Here is a 17,023-nt window from a genome sequence, read left to right on the forward strand (position 1 = left end):
ATTCCGCGTAAAGTTTTTAATTAACTCTGATATTTAGAACTGTGTTTATGAGTAAATCCAACACGAAAGTAGGGTTACCGGTAACGGGGCCTTACAAGTTGGTATCAGAGCATAAGTTCGAGAGATTTAAGCATCCTACATGCTTAGACTCGAACAGAAAATGGGATTTAAGTAAGAAAGGAAAGAAGATGCCAGTTCAAGAATGCCATGTGTCGCTCAAGCAAGATCAGTAAAGGTAAAGTGTATGATTAAATGATATGTGTTAATGAGAGAGAAAAGATATGTGAACGATAGGGATAGGAATAATTGACTGTTTGAATTGACAAACTGCTTAAGTAGAACCAGCACAAATAGACTCATAAAGGGAAGTGTATATGACACGGAAAGTAACGTGATCAGCTAATCGCAACTGGCCACTGTTATTACCTGTTAGCCTTACTATCCTTGTACTAGATAGTTCCTTGAGTGATGATGTTTGTGTTTTCTCATATAGGATACTGATGGCTGGAGCTGGAGAATTTGTTGAAGCTGGGGGTCGCACTGGACGTCGTGGCAGGCCTCGTCTTGTCCGGCAACCCTCGGTAGAAGAAGCTTCCCACACCGAAGATGAAGGAAGCGCAGCTGGGGGAGACCAGAACAACAACGAGGAAGTTCAACTTAGTCCTGCAGTTCAAGCAGCCATTGTTCAGGCTGTAGTTGCTGCTGTGAAGAACCTGAATCCCGAAGGATCTGCTGGAAGCCGTGAACGAACTGCTGAAGGGGCGGGTGGTGATGGTAGAAAGGATGGGGAAGGTGAAAGAGGGGCCTCGAGTGGGGATAAGTCTGTGAAAGTCGATGATAGGAGAGGAGGACAAGGTGGGTGCAGCTATAAGTCCTTCAAAGGTTGTGACCCGCCTAAGCTGACTGGTTTAGGAGACGCAATCGCTACTCTCCAGTGGTTAACCGCTATGGACAAGGTTATCCGCATTAGCGAATGCCGTCCCGACCAAGCTGTGGGCTATGCTACTCAGTCATTCGTAGATGAGGCTATGTATTGGTGGGAGAGTGTGGAGCAGAGGAAGACCCGTGAAGAGATCAAAGGGATGAAGTGGGAAGATTTGAAAGAGTTGGTAATGAAGAAGTTCTGTGCAGATGCCGAGGTTGAAAGAACGGAGATGAAGTTCCAGAATTTAAAAGCCGGTATGATGACGCATCGTGAGTATACCACGGAGTTCAACCGACTATCTAGGTTGGTGCCTGACATGGTTGACACTGAAGTCAAGAGAATCAAGTGTTATGTGAGGGGGTTGCCACAAAAGGTCCGCATGTTAGTCAGGGCGGTTCAACCTGCTACTTTTGATTCGGCTGTTGGACTCGCGGAAATGGTCTATGCTGACGTGGCCGCGGATGATGGGGTGGAAAGGGACGAAGAGAAAGAGAAGAAAGGGGTCACTCCTGCTAAACGACCCGGTACTCAGTTATGGAACTCCAGGGATAAGAAACAGAAAGTGTGGGAGAAGAGATCGTGTAAGACCTGCGGAAAGAGGCATGGTGGTGAGTGCAAGTGGGGTAAAAGTTCTAATGTTTGTCTCAAATGTGGAAAGGCTCATGGTGGAGAATGCAGAATGGGGTCGAATGCCTGTTATAAGTGTGGGAAGGTAGGGCATTATGCCAATGAGTGCAGTGCGAAGCCAGCATGTTACAAATGTGGCAAGACAGGCCATATGTCAAGGGAGTGCACTGAAGGTGTAGCTGGAGGTAGTGGAAAGAAGGATGCCGATCAAGCTAGGCCCAGAACTAGAGCCTACATGCTGACCCAGGAACAAGCCAGGCAGATTCCGGATGTCGTCACAGGTACGTTTCTAGTGAACGATGTTTCCGCTTCTGTATTATTTGATTCTGGAGCGAATAGAAGTTTTGTAGCTACGACGTTTAGTAAACTAGCTAAAATGAAAGGCTGCCGAGTGTCTGAAACTTTTGTAGTAGAAACCGCAAGTGACACTTCGGTGAAAATAACAAAAATGGTGAAGAATTGTAAGATAGAGTTAGAGGGACATGAGTTCCCTGTTACTTTGTATGTTATGGCCTTAGGAGGGTTCGATGTAGTCTTGGGTATGGATTGGTTGTCGGAGTTTGAGGCTCAGATAGTATGTAAAAGTAAGATGATAAGGTTAAAGTCATTGGATGGTTGTGCGGTGACGGTTTATGGTGATAAGGAGAGTTATGGACTTAATGTCATTTCGATGATAAAAGCCGAGGGTTTGTTAAGGCGAGGGTGCGGTGCCTACCTGGCGTATGTTGTCAACGCTACGGCCGAGACGAAAGAAATGAAGGATGTTCCTATTGTGCGCGACTACCCAGAAGTATTCCCTGAGGATCTTCCAGGGCTGCCACCGGAGCGAGAAATAGAATTTCAGATAGATTTAATACCAGGAGCCCAGCCCGTCGCGAAAGCGCCTTACCGTCTAGCACCGTCCGAGATGAAGGAATTAATGTCCCAACTGCAAGAACTCCTCGACAAGGGTTTTATCAGACCGAGTGTTTCTCCATGGGGCGCACCGGTTTTGTTTGTGAAGAAAAAGGATGGAAGTATGAGAATGTGCATAGACTATCGTGAGTTGAATAAGCTTACGGTAAAGAATAGATACCCCTTGCCTAGGATTGACGATCTGTTTGACCAACTGCAAGGTTCGAGTTGGTTCTCACGAATAGATCTCAGATCAGGCTACCATCAGCTGAAGGTGAAAGAGGTAGACATCCCTAAAACAGCGTTCCGAACGCGGTATGGACACTACGAGTTCCTTGTAATGTCATTCGGTCTAACAAATGCTCCTGCAGCATTTATGGACATGATGAATAGGGTGTGTCGACCGATGTTGGATAAGTCGGTTATCGTCTTCATCGATGATATATTGATTTATTCAAAGAGTGAGTCTGACCATGCCGAGCATCTGAGAGAGGTATTGGAAGTTCTGAAGAAAGAAAGGTTGTACGCCAAGTTTTCGAAGTGCGCGTTCTGGTTAAGAGAAGTGCAATTTTTAGGTCATGTGGTTAATCCGGAGGGGATTACCGTGGACCCAGCTAAGATTGAAGCGATAACGAATTGGAAGACTCCGCAGAATCCGACTGATATACGAAGCTTCCTAGGGTTAGCTGGCTACTATAGGAGATTCATCGAAGGTTTCTCCAAGATAGCCGCACCGCTGACCGGTATGACCCGAAAGTCGATAGTATTCAGTTGGGGAAAATTTCAAGAAGAAGCCTTTGAAGAATTAAAGAGAAGACTCACGCAAGCTCCAATCCTTACTTTACCCGATGGTGATGAGGATTTTGTTGTTTGTGCTGATGCCTCGCATCAAGGGTTAGGTTGCGTGTTGATGCAACGAGGGAAGGTGATAGCCTACGCGTCTAGACAGTTGAAGGTCCATGAGAGTACTTACCCGACGCATGATTTGGAGTTAGCAGCTGTAGTGCATGCTCTTAAGATATGGAGGCATTATCTGTACGGCACTAAGTGTACTATCTATACCGATCATAAGAGTTTAAAGTACTTCTTCGAGCAGAAAGAACTGAACATGAGGCAGAGAAGATGGTTAGAATTGATAAAGGATTACGACTGTGAGATTAAGTATTACCCCGGTAAAGCTAACGTGGTCGCTGATGCGTTAAGTCGTAAGAATGAGGAAGTCCTTGCAACAGTGAAGTCATACAAGTTGATCATGAACCCGAGTCTTTTTGAAGAAATCATCAAGGTGCAGTCAGAAGTGTTAATAGATGAAGGGTTAGTAAAGAAGGAAAGGATTTATGGCCAGCAAGATGAGTTGATGGAAAACACTCATGGAGTTAAAACTAGATTTGACCGTATGTGGATTCCACGCCATGGTGATCTTAGAAGTCGAATCTTAGATGAAGCTCATAAGTCAAGGTACTCAATCCATCCTGGAGCTACAAAGATGTACCAAGACTTGAAAAGAGATTACTGGTGGCCAGGAATGAAGAGCGATGTAGTGGATTATGTTGGTAAGTGCTTAACTTGCTTACAAGTCAAAGCCGAACACCAAAAGCCTTGTGGGAAGATGCAACCGCTAGAGATACCTGAGTGGAAATGGGAACACATCACCATGGATTTCATAACTAAGCTACCTCGTACAGCTAAGCAACATGATACCATCTGGGTGATTGTGGACCGTTTGACCAAGAGTGCTCACTTTCTGCCCATACGAGAGGCCATCTCGTCAGAAACGTTAGCAAGCTTGTTCATTAAAGAAATTGTAACCAAGCATGGAGTACCGTTATCGATCGTGTCTGATAGGGATACACGGTTTACTTCGAGGTTCTGGAAGAAATTTCATGAAGCTATGGGGACGAGGTTGAACATCAGTACGGCGTATCATCCTCAAACCGATGGACAGTCTGAAAGGACGATCCAAACCCTTGAGGATATGCTACGTGCTTGCGTTTTAGATTTTGGTGGAAGTTGGGATGATCATCTGCATCTGGCAGAGTTCTCCTATAACAACAGTTACCATTCGAGTATTGGTATGCCACCGTTTGAGATGCTGTACGGTAGACGATGTAGAACCCCGGTGTGTTGGGGTGAGATTGGTCAGAAGGAAATGGGAAGTATAGAAGTGGTTCAAGAAACGTCTTCAAAGTTCGATCAGATCAAAGCAAGAATGAAAGCCGCTCAAGACAGACAAAAGTCTTATGCGGATAAGCGGCGACGACCAATTGAGTTTAACGTTGGCGACTATGTGATGCTTAAGGTCTCGCCTTGGAAGGGGATTATCCGTTTTAGGAAAAGAGGAAAGTTGAGTCCGAGGTACATTGGACCGTTCAAGATTGTAAAACGTGTGGGTGAAGTAGCTTACAAACTGGATTTACCCGATGAGTTAGAAGGAATTCATTCAACCTTCCATGTTTCTCATCTGAGGAAGTGTCTAGCTGATGACACGTCTCACGTGCCCTTAATGGACATCGAGGTTGATGAACAATTGAACTACATCGAGCAACCGATAAAGATCGTTGATCGCAAGGAGAAGCAGCTTCGTCACAAGATTATACCCTTGGTCAAAGTGATATGGAAGCACCGCAAGGGATCTGATGCTACTTGGGAAGTCGAGGATGAGATGCGCAAGTTTTACCCTAGTTTGTTTTTGTAATAGTTAGGTTTCGGGGACGAAACCTCTTTAAGGGAGGAAGACTTGTAACATCCTAAAATTTTTATATTGATAAATAAAAGAAAGTTATGTTTAGTAATTTCACGTTTTAGTTATTTAATGTCGAGTAAGGAACGGGTCTTGGGCTTAGTTATTTTATGAACTCGGCCTGTCTCGACCCGTAGGAAGCCAACCCGAGCCTAACCAAACCCGTAGTATATAAACGAAAGTTCTTGACACTTCCACCATTTTCACCATCTTCCTTCACTTACACCCACCCAAACACTCTCATTTCTAGAGAGAGAAGCTAGAGAGAGAAAGTTCTCAAATCACAAATCCGAGTCCACAATCTTGTTCCTAATCGTTTTTGGTAAGTCCCTCTCGAAAATCATCCGTTTTCATAACCATTTCGGCCTCAAATCGAGCAACAACGTAACTTGAGTTTTCGGGTCAAAAACCGCCTTGTTTTGGTGTCAAAATGCAAGCTTTTGTGTTTAAAAGTACTAGGAATCGATAGCCCTTTCAATCCCGAGCATTTCCATGTCAAAAACTTCGATTTTGGGTCAAAAATCTGGAAAATCTGGAAAACCCGTGGGTTTCTCCGTCGCCCAGCTTGAAGGAGTCGAATCAGACTCATTCGATCGAACCAGTCGATCGAATCAGTCCATTCGATCGAATGCGTAGATCGAACAAGTCCAGTCGACCGAATAGGGAAGCAACCGAATGGTCTCCAACTCATTCGATCGAATGAGTTTTGTATTCGATCGAATGAGTGTTGTATTCGATCGAACGTGTTCCTATTCGATCGAACGTGTTCCTGTTTGATCGAACGTGTTCCTATTCGATCGAACGTGTTGTATTCGATCGAACGTGTTCCTATTCGATCGAACGTGTTCCTATTCGATCGAATCAAGCCAGAACCAAGCTGTTTCCAAGTTCGCCTAAGGTTTAACTTCGCCTGAAGCGAAGTTCGTCTATAAAATAAATTAAAAACCTAATGGAAAATGTGTTAAGGCAGTTATCGAAAATAAAATTTTTCCAAGCTGACCTGGCAGCTTAACCCCAGCCAGGGGCTCTGCCCCTTGGACCCCGCTAGGGGCTGCCGCCCCTAGAACCCCGCTGCCAGGGGCGCTGCCCCCGGACCCCCGTTCGTTGTGGGTCATATATAGATAGAAATACAAACGAGTAGCAGTAGTTAATTGATATGTGTAAATATTATACAGTTAGCCGAGCCCAGTTAAAGAAAGGAATTACGATCAACGGCGAGCGTAACAGGATCCAGGTGAGTTTCTAGCCCCATTCCTTGTTATGTTTTCGGGGCTGTGTGCATACTTGATGTGTTGTTAATACATTTATCCAAAGTGATAAGTGTATGCCATAGGTGATATATGTGATATGTATGAATGATTGCTTGATGGTTCGTGAACGATCTTCGGATATTGCACGTACTGTCAGGTTGTAACGTTATAAATATGGCAAGTATGATATGTATGTTTATGTGTATGAACGTAAGAAAGTTAATAAAAGAAGGAAATGACGGTTGTATGGTTGTATGGTTACGAAAGGGGTACCGAGCCCTAATAATACTCGAGGTATGATGTATGGTTGTATGGTAACGAAGAGGGAATCGAACCCTACTAATATTCGAAAACATGGGACCAGACCCTAATAATATCTGTGATGTTAGGGACCAGACCCTAATAATATCTGTGATGTTAGGGACCAGACCCTCATAATATCTGTGATGATAGGGACCAGACCCTTATAATATCTGTGATGTTAGGGACCAGACCCTTATAATATCTGTGATGTTAGGGACCAGACCCTTATAATATCTGTGAGGTTATAGGGCGAAAGGCTCTTTAAAACGTATGATTATGAATGTAAAGAAAGTATGTAAGTAAGAAAGAAAGTATGTAAGTAAGAAAGAAAGTATGTAAGTAAGAATGAAGGTATGAGTACTTATGTGTGTATGAAAGAAAGTTATGAGGTTAAGTACGTATGTATGTAACAAGGTATTGTATGGTAGTGTATGATTAACTAGAACTCACTCAGCGTAGCTGACTTTTAGTATGCACGCAGGTGAGTAGGATGAGACAGCTGGCTTGAGTGGAGGACACATGGCAGAAGACTAAAGCCTGGCATCTGAAGATCCGATATGTTTTATAAGTTACGTTTTGATTTTGAAAGACATGAGGAATGTTTAAAGACATGATTATGAATTGATATGTAATGTTTTATGAAAGTTTTATATTCCGCGTAAAGTTTTTAATTAACTCTGATATTTAGAACTGTGTTTATGAGTAAATCCAACACGAAAGTAGGGTTACCGGTAACGGGGCCTTACACATCATTAACCAACCCAATGACCAACCTCCTCCTAACTAAGACCAAACTGGCCCGACAAAAGAGCCTACGCCGGACCTCACCCGCTTTGTGCTAAATGTAACTGTCACCACCCTGCTCAATCCCCTTGCCGACTATGCACACAATTCAATCGTTATGGTCACCTTGCTAACACTTGCCGTGTCCCGCCTAATGCACAAGCCGTCCTGCAACAGTCTACCCCGCATGCTCAACCCGGTGTTCCAAATACCCGTGCTTGTTACCATTATGGAGACCCAAATCATCTCCGCAACATGTGCCCTTAACTTATCCATGATCATCAAGCTCATGCTATGACTTCATCCTACTAAACTACCCATGCTCATTAAGTTTAAAGCCATCAACCCCACATCCTTCAAGCTCCTCTCGTCAATCAAGATCAACCTCACCTAACTTAACCCTATCAAATTCCGCACCTGCAAGCTCAAGTTTCCCAAACCTACTCTAATCAAGTCCCAATCGTGCAACCCATTCAAGCTATTCCAAGTCAATCTACCTCAACTGCTCAAGCTCTTATGAATTCAACCCCTCGAGGTGCTTCAAGTCAAATCAATTAAGCTACTCTAGGACTCTGAAGACTTTTGCTGATTTTCTCATTTTAGCTTAATTTATTTTGTCTTTTCCCGATTATGGATTGTAACGCCTATTTGTGGCATTGAATTATTTCATTTTGAATTACTTAGCATTTGCGTATTTTATCTCATGAATAAAGTTTCTTTTATTTAAGTAGATTGTTTATTAAAGTCTACTTCTATTTTATTCTTATCATCATTCATCACAACCCATTTTATTAATCTTAACTATTAATGAGTTATTCCTTTACAACTTTCAAAACTTATACTTTTACGTTAAAAGATGTCTTAGAACTTTCATTGTTTTATTTAAATCCACTACAATTTTTGAAATATTTTATACATTGGTGATTTTACTAGTGTTATAGTTAAAACTTCTTAAACTTTTATTTTCTCAAAATCATTTCTTTCAAATGTTTTGTAAACCACACGATTGGACGAGTTATGCGGACCATCCAACGATTTAAGTAATTACGGGTCGACATGTAATTATTAAAGTCCTCACATGGAAATCATAATACGATCATTGTGTGTCATAATATAGAATTGAAAGTAGTTGAGATAACAGTACAAATTTAAAGATGATAAGGACATGGTGGATATGTCGCTGGTACATCCTATATATAAGTGTCCTTATCGGATTTTCATTTGGACCGTTGCTTCAACTATTCAAATATCCGTATTATGATTAGTTTTAAATTATATTTTAAAATTTTCCTTTCATAAAAGTTTAATAGTTTTGTTTTGGTATTCTTTAATTTCGGGACGAAATTCCCAAAAGTAAGGGATACTCTAACAAATCGGATTTTTACATTTCTTATTTTGTATCAGTACCCGACCCGTTTTTATGTTCGGGAAATTTTTATCGCGTCTATGGAGTTATTATTATTATTTTATTATAATTTGTTTATTATATTTATTCAATATATCAAAACAATTATCAAAGATATCCACTTTTAACCCTTAACTATACTTTAATCTTGTTTTGTTTCCATCTCTATACTTGAGGGACTTATTTGCAAAATCTAGAAATATTATATCAATTAGCCCATTTACCCATTAACCCAACCCGCATCCATGATCCAATTACCAAACCCGTAACCCGCTTAGTTTGCTTGAAGCTTAATTGTCGTTGTAATCTTGGAATTGATTAGTGCGTGTTATTCTTCTTGCCATAATCGGCCTTACTGACGAATTTATTTGGTAATAACAATCAAAATTGATTCGTATTACTTATTAACTAACCGTCTTGAGCTAAGATATATTTAGAGATCATTATAACACAATTATTTTCGTCTACAATATCCGTTACTCGTCGCCATCAAAAGCCCCCTAACGAATTGTATTATCGTAGTTTATAGTTCCCGTTCTTAAGCGCGTTCTAGACGGCTTGTAATTGTCTTAGTTAGCCTCATTTCAAAATCGTTTAAGGTAATTTAAACATTTATTAGTTTCTCTTAACGTCAGTATCAGTAACCCTATGAAAAATCGGCCAAACATCAAGTGTTTTGGCCGATTGTGATTGTTAGGGTTCATACTAATTTGGGGTTTGCGTCCGTGTGTTCTTAATATATCTAATTCAAGTTTATGATCAATTAACACCCTAGCCCAGGTGGCTAGGGTGCGCGTGTTAAGTCTCTGAGTGGCTGGGGGCACAGGATCAAGCCACTCCCAGCACGTTTTCCCTCTTTTTATTTTAGAAATCTATTTTATGTATCATAATAATTCATATAATCAATTAAATAATATTATAAATATTATAAAAGTTAATAATTAATTAATATTTTGTCATAACTGACATTTTAACTAGTCACTTTTTCAAACTTTGGTTAAAACCACATATATATATATAATAGTTAAATTGATAAAAGTTTTAATAAAGGTTTTAATTTAAATTGCATAATTAAATTATATAATTATAACTTATTATTTTACATTTTAAGATAATTATTGGTCATATACTTTTATAAACAAATATTTGTATTAATTATTACAACTTTAATATTTATAAGTTAAAGGATTTATTTTATTATTACTAATATAATTTTAATAAATTTAAGACAATAAACTTTAAATAAATTATTTTAAACACACAAATACCAGTTCAATTTCAAATATCTTTTAATCTTTATTAGTCCTTTTATTAATTCATGGCATTCTCCAATTATTATTATTACATAGGATTTTCCGTTGATCTATCTCGGCAAGCGTGACATTTAATTTGTTGTTCTTATCACACTCATTCATTCATTTGCCTTATTGATAAGGTGAGTAATCAATCATGTGCTTAACTTGTTACATGTTTATTTGTTTATTTTATTGCATTCAGAGAGGTCCATCATATTCACATTTAGTATGATCATACGACTGTGGTAGTGGCTAGCGTCCAATCGCATGAAAATGGTTTCACTGACAACTCACTCATGATAACCAACGCCCGATTCGCATGGTAACGATTTAGTCCACACATTATTTGTTTTAAATGTTTACATGCTATGGCTTAATTGTATACCGCATTAAGGACAGTTTGCTCATTTTTACATATTATATTATATTGAATTAATTGGTGTTTTACTCACTCAACCTTGTGTTGACAAAACTATTTTATTTTATACGTGTATGCAGGTTATTGTTTGAACTGATATCAAAATTGGTGAATAATTTAGAGTTAATACTGTTAGAAAAATAAATCAAGACTTAGTTTTAAATTTGGAATTTTGAATTATCTTGTTGCCTTTATTTTTAATTTATGTACTTTGTTTATTTAGATATTTAACATAATTAATAGATATTGCCACTTTAAATTATTGCATGATAATACCTTGAGAGCTATGAACAATCAGTTCGCGCCCACACATTTTTGCCTTAGATTGGGGTGCGACAGTCCGGGGGGCAGCGCCCCTGGCAGCGGGGTTCTAGGGGCGGCAGCCCCTAGTAGGGTCCAAGGGGCAGATCCCCTGGTTGGGGTCGAGCTGCCATATCATTTTGAAAAAATTTTATTCTCATTAATAACCCTTTACTAAAAACTTCATCAGAAAACTGAAATTCAAACCAATCGAATCGAGTTTCAATTCGATTAGGTTAATTTCTAATACGATTCGATTCGTTTTCCAAACGAATCAAGTTTCTTCCAGAACTCGATTCAAACATGGTTTTTCGTGTATTTCCATTCTAATAACTTCCTTATATCCAGTTATGCCTGTTTTACTGATAAAACGAGTTTCAGGCCATAACAACTTCGTTTACTCATTCTAACACGGTCAAAACGTCACTTGTTTGTCCCGTTTTATTTCAAACAACTTGTTTGCGTTCAAGTTTACATTTTTGTTACATAATAAGGCCTGATTTTCCTTAGTATCAAATCCTAGGCCAAACCGACCTAAAAACTTAACCTTTAACCCAAAATGTACTTTTTTTGGTTCACTTCATGGTTCGGGGTTGATTCAACACGTGAATTTAGATGTAATGAAGATCTAACACAAACTCTTCTTGGTTTCCGATTCGGATCTGAGCCAAAATGGAATAGGAGTGTTTGTGTGTGTGGAGGAGGCTGGATGAATGAAATGAGGGTTTTAGGGTTTTTCAGGAGGTTTAAGGTGTTTATATACCCCTAAGTTAATGGACCTAAGACCCATCATCATCCCTTATTCCATCTTTTATTGTCCAAACTCACACTATATTATTTTTAGACAAAATGGCAAAACTCGTCCTTTATGTTTGCACGTTTTTTCAGTGGTTGTCCTTTAGCAAACTTAATGACATAAAACATCCTTTATGTTCAAAAATCTTACACGGTTCATCCTTTTCACTAACGAGGGTTAGATTTTCCCGTTAAATCCAGTCATGTGCACCTCATGTAAGGGCAATTTAGTCTTTCTATCCCTCAGGGGTTATTTGTGTAATTGACTTAAAATTTTGGTCTTGGAATAAATAAACATATTTATCTTTTTAACCCCCATCTTTATCCCTTCATATTCACCAAAACCACACACTAGTGCACCCACCAACCATCATCAATATCAGCCACGATCATCATCATTGCAGAAACCCTATGTCTACCAGCGGTGGTTGTTTTTTTCATTTCCTAGGTAAACTGATGAATTTTGTGGCAGTGGAGAGGACATCAAATCCCGTAATTTCTGCGTGGTCGTCTTCTCTGGCAACCAGTTGGGGGACGCAGACCTGCAACTCTCGCAATTCCGGCCAAGAACTAGGGCTCCGACCTGCCGTCGGCATTTTCCGGTGAGAAACGAAAAAATAAGACCCGGTAGTTTAGGGGAATGATAGATTGAGACTTGCATACGCATTCCGACTTTCCAGGTAGCAAATTCCGGCGAACGAACTTATTTTGGTGTCGCCATATTTGTCAGGGGTAGACGGTGGTGAGGTCGATGACCGTGGTTGGCCTGGTGTGGTGACGGAGGGTGTGGAGGCGACGTTGGTATGGTGGTGGTTTTGTGGTGTAAAGAGAGAAATAAGAGGGGTGTACGGTGGTGGTTTGGACTTTGGAGAGGAGGAAGGAAGGAGATATATATATTTTTTTATATTTATAATTATTAAATAATTATATAAATTTACTAACCTACTCTCATGTGCCTTGCACATGACTGGATTTAACGAGAAAAAGTTAACTGTGTTAGGATCAAAGGACGTAATGTGATAAGGGTTATAAGCATAAATGATATTTTATGTCATTAAGTTTGCTAAAGGACAACCACTGAAAAAACGTGCAAACATAAAAGACGAGTTTTGCCTTTTTGTCTTATTTTTATTTAACTTAACTAAATAAACACACTATTAAGTAAACAAAATTCTTTTATTTATTATTATCAAGAGTTGGATGTTACACTTTGTTTCTTTAATAACTATTTATTATTATTCTTGGAATCCTAAATATATATATAAACAAAATCTTTAAAAACCATCAGATTGATTTATTTGTAAATAGAGAGTTCTCATGCATTTGACTCGAATCCACGGGTACGAGTCTCACTAAACCCAGATAACCCTTAAACATGATAACATCTCATTAAATTAAAAAAATCTCATCAAATATTTGATATTAAAATCTTATAAAATAGAGATATACTAAAAATTAATATTTGATATTAACCCTCAGACGTACCTACCTATAGATGACAATGGTGACTCCAATACTGACTAGAGCGTCAAAGGGTGGTCCAGAGAGTCCGACCTCTAATGAATTATTTATGTTTTGTATATCTGAGACGAGCCGTAAAAGACAAGGCGTGGTTGCGTTCGTCTTCATCACCGGAGAACATTAACTCAATTCAAACCCGAATCGATTTTTGTTTCTTCAATAACTAATGATTATTATGATTGGAATAAATAATAACGAATAAAAGGCGTTTTTAAAGTAAAAATGAAATTGGACCAAAAAAAGGCCCAATAGCCCAGCAACAAACCCTAGGTACCCCGATGAAAACCTAACCAAAATCAAAATCAAAATCAATTGGAATTTGATTGAATCTGTAAAATTGAAAGAAAGATGAATGGTGGAGTGAATAAGAAGAGTGTTGGTGGAGGTAAAGAAGACGAACAAGATGGATTGTCTGTTCACTCTCCTTGCAAACCTCCAAATTCCTCCGCTTCTTCCCTTAGCAAGGTTACTTATTTATATTAATTCCATCTCTCTTTTCTTTTCAAAAACTGTTCAACTTGATCCTTGCTCTAAACCCTAACCACTTTGAACATTTTGTGCAATTTTACTCGTTTTTAATTTAACCAAACTGTGCACACCACTAATTATTTTCATTTTTGGCATATGCATATAAAGATCTCAATTTTTTTTATGTTATGTAATTTAGGAGCAATCACAAGTTGAGTTGGAGCTTAAACTGCTAGAAGCTCTTGAAATCTATCCACCTGTAAAATTACAAGGTGAACTTATCACGCAGAACCCAACTTTCAGTTTCTTTGTTACTTTGTATACTATTATTTTTATTATTTATTTTTTTTTTTTGTTTCAGGAATACATCGCCATTTTGTTCTTTACGGTTTAACAGAATATATGCGAAGAAGGTTTTCCCCCTCCTCAATTTAACATTTCAAACAAAGTTGACCATTTTGACCAAATTACTTATGAACGGGTCGGTTTAAATTATGTTTTTGGTTTAATGGGTTAAATGGGTCGGAAATGTATCAAATCATATTGATAATGCATTATGCATACAACCTACTAATAATATTGTTTGTTATGGGCCTGTTTCGTGTCAACTCAATTTGACCACGTCTCCATATATTGCCACCTCAGCTTCAACAGGCAGTTCTCTGCTTCGGATGTCTTGCAGATGCTGGATCGTTTCTACAACTTGGAAATGCTGGTATTTATTTTACAAGAACATAATTGTCTCAAGTGGCTTTGAGTTTAGAAATCAAACTAATATGTGTTTTTCTTTTTCTTTTCTTTGTACAGAAACCGGATGATGAGGATGTTGGGTTTTTGAGTCGAGTGGAGGAGTTTAGCTTGCCACCAAGTTATTTTACAAAGGAAGAATCTTAAACAAGTAATGTTGGTGTAAATAGGCATTTTGTTTCTGATCATGATCAAGATTTATATGTTTCTTGGCCTTGTTTGGTCAAAGGTGAAGAACAAGTCTTTGGTGGGATGGTGCTTTTTTTCTTTTTTTTAATAACTACTTTAAATTTATCATATGCTTCTTAAAAAGTATAAATTTTTAGAGGAGTGAGTTTAAAAAATATGTATTTTAAGTTGTAACATTTATAGAAATATTATCTTTACCTAAGTATTACTATAGATACAGTTATGTATCAATACCATTATTAGTTAATATTATTCATATTAGTGGAAAACCTTACTATAGAGGGGGGAGGTAGTGCCAGACTTAAATTGACTTGACTTAAGATGAGAGAATTAGAGATTGTTAGACTGCACCTAAGGTTTCAAAAGTCGCTAGGCTGACTTAGGCGGCCGACTGGGGAGTTGGGAGTACTTGGCCTTAGTAGGAGAGTACTTGGGGACGGCTCGCCTAGAACTCGGCTTACTCGTTGCGTGGGGGTGTTTTAAACTAATCAGTTGCATAACCATCGTGTGCATTAACTCAAAATAATACAATTTTTAGAATAACAACTCAAAACGTGTCTAAATACACTCACAAGTTGCACCTTTATTTTCTACTTACATATGACTTGAACTATCACAATTAATTTAGAAAGAAAAGTCTTATCCAACGCCTTAATATTTTTAGGGTCCAGACCTTAGATATCAATTTTCAAAAACGAACTTCAATGAGAACTACAAAGGTGTTCGTAATTAATTTGTAGATAAAAGATATATTAAGGGGGTCGTGTTAGTCTATCCCGGTTCAATATAGTTGACATATTGGAATTGTATTGATGTTTTTTTATATGTAAAAGATATGTTATTATTTAATAGAATCCAACCAGGTAAACGTCGTTAATTAGTTGATGACATAGATCCAAAATATACCGATGGGCAAAAACATAAGTTAATACGCCTTATGGGGGTGTTTTGGCTGGGTGGTTTCAAAATAATAAACGAAGTGAACTGTATCAGGTTTAAGTTTGTCCAAAATATACCGATGGGCAAAAACATAAGTTAATACGCCTTATGGGGGTGTTTTGGCTGGGTGGTTCCAAAATAATAAACGAAGTGAACTATCTGGTTTTATGAATACAAGATTAAACCAAAGATAAATAACAAATATAAATACCAAAATAATAAGCGACAACTGTTCTTTAAAAGCTTGTGTCACCACGGCTTTGTGTGCTGCTGCCACAGCCTTGTCCGCTTGTTACCTGAACCTTGAACAAACAGGTAATGTCTCTTTGGTCCATTTGACCATAAAGTCAACTTTTGTCTAAAAAATTGTTGAAACATGATATAACCAATGGAATCTTAACTTGTCTATAGACTTACCTGAGATCATTGAAGAGCCCATAGCGAGGAAACCAGGGATTTATTCAGTAGGGATAATGTTCCTTATAGTACTGACATTTGGTATTGTCAAATTTGTAGTTGGTATAATTTATGATACAAAAATTAAGTAACTTATATAACCACATTATTATAAAAACTAAGTTAAACAATTACGTATTAAATTTTTTAGTTCATTTTAAGTTAACGAATGTAACTGATGCATATATGTAAGTTATGTTTACTTACATCTTATCTCCACTCATTACCCACCGGTTGCATAAAGACTCGGACAGAGGTTTTGTTGAGGCTTAGGTTTGGGTGTAGATTAGGCATATTTAATGACTAAGATGGATGAAACCTAGTTTTATAAATAAACAACTAAACAATTAAATACAAACGAACTACTATTTCCAATAACTCAAATAAAGCTGATAACTTATTTTTAGCTTTCTGTTGAATTTTTTTTTTAAATACAAACTGATTAACAATACTTACAACTCTATTGAGACATACGTACATTGTGTGCTATGCTCTACAACTGACTATATACAACTCGATAACGACTAGAATTCATCACACAAGGTTAAAATAAAATAACAGCCAAGACTAATATGGTGTGTAATGTTCAGTTTAGAAAGTGGAAAATAATAAGGTCCAAATGGGCTCCTAGAGGGATAATGTCGGGTAAGGAATTTTATTTAGTGAGGAAATATATGTATGGGCTTTCTGAAGTCATAATCTCCATACAGGTGGTGGTATTAAGATCTCGATAAACATATGACAAGCAAGTTATAATTCTGTGAAACATACCGGTTTCCCTAAATAAATGATAAGACATGTTTTATATTTATTATATAATATATATATTAAGTATATAGGCTATTTCCCAATATGTCTGGAAATATGGGCTGCCGATATGAAACATGTATACATGTCCCCTTTGACTCGTTATCCCCGCCTAACTTCTCTTTTTGAAAACAAATTGTTAGGAAAACTATCGAGAAGCT

At 38.2% G+C, this 17,023-nt stretch overlaps 1 protein-coding gene across 1 annotated transcript; it reads left to right on the forward strand.

The window, feature by feature from the left end:
- Positions 1–13,554: 13,554 nt before the first annotated feature.
- On the forward strand, positions 13,555–14,759 carry LOC143564001 (uncharacterized). The gene is made up of 5 exons (XM_077051405.1): positions 13,555–13,721; positions 13,924–13,996; positions 14,086–14,137; positions 14,370–14,439; positions 14,532–14,759. The coding sequence occupies exons 1-5, from the start codon at positions 13,605–13,607 to the stop codon at positions 14,616–14,618; spliced, it is 399 nt and encodes a 132-aa protein (XP_076907520.1). The 5' UTR covers positions 13,555–13,604; the 3' UTR covers positions 14,619–14,759.
- Positions 14,760–17,023: the final 2,264 nt, after the last annotated feature.

This window comes from Bidens hawaiensis, unplaced genomic scaffold, assembly GCF_021521415.1.
Source record: "Bidens hawaiensis isolate Kalapana, Puna unplaced genomic scaffold, B.hawaiensis_p1.1 tig00021687_1, whole genome shotgun sequence".
Lineage (NCBI taxonomy): Eukaryota > Viridiplantae > Streptophyta > Magnoliopsida > Asterales > Asteraceae > Bidens > Bidens hawaiensis.

What these genes read in the sequence shown, in the direction of transcription:
- LOC143564001 (XM_077051405.1), top strand. Translation starts at nt 13,605, where the DNA reads ATGAATGGTGGAGTGAATAAGAAGAGTGTTGGTGGAGGTAAAGAAGAC. An exon ending in CCGCTTCTTCCCTTAGCAAG is followed by an intron (nt 13,722 to 13,923) that starts GTTACTTATTTA and finishes TATGTAATTTAG; the next exon opens with GAGCAATCACAAGTTGAGTT. An exon ending in TCTACAACTTGGAAATGCTG is followed by an intron (nt 14,440 to 14,531) that starts GTATTTATTTTA and finishes TTCTTTGTACAG; the next exon opens with AAACCGGATGATGAGGATGT.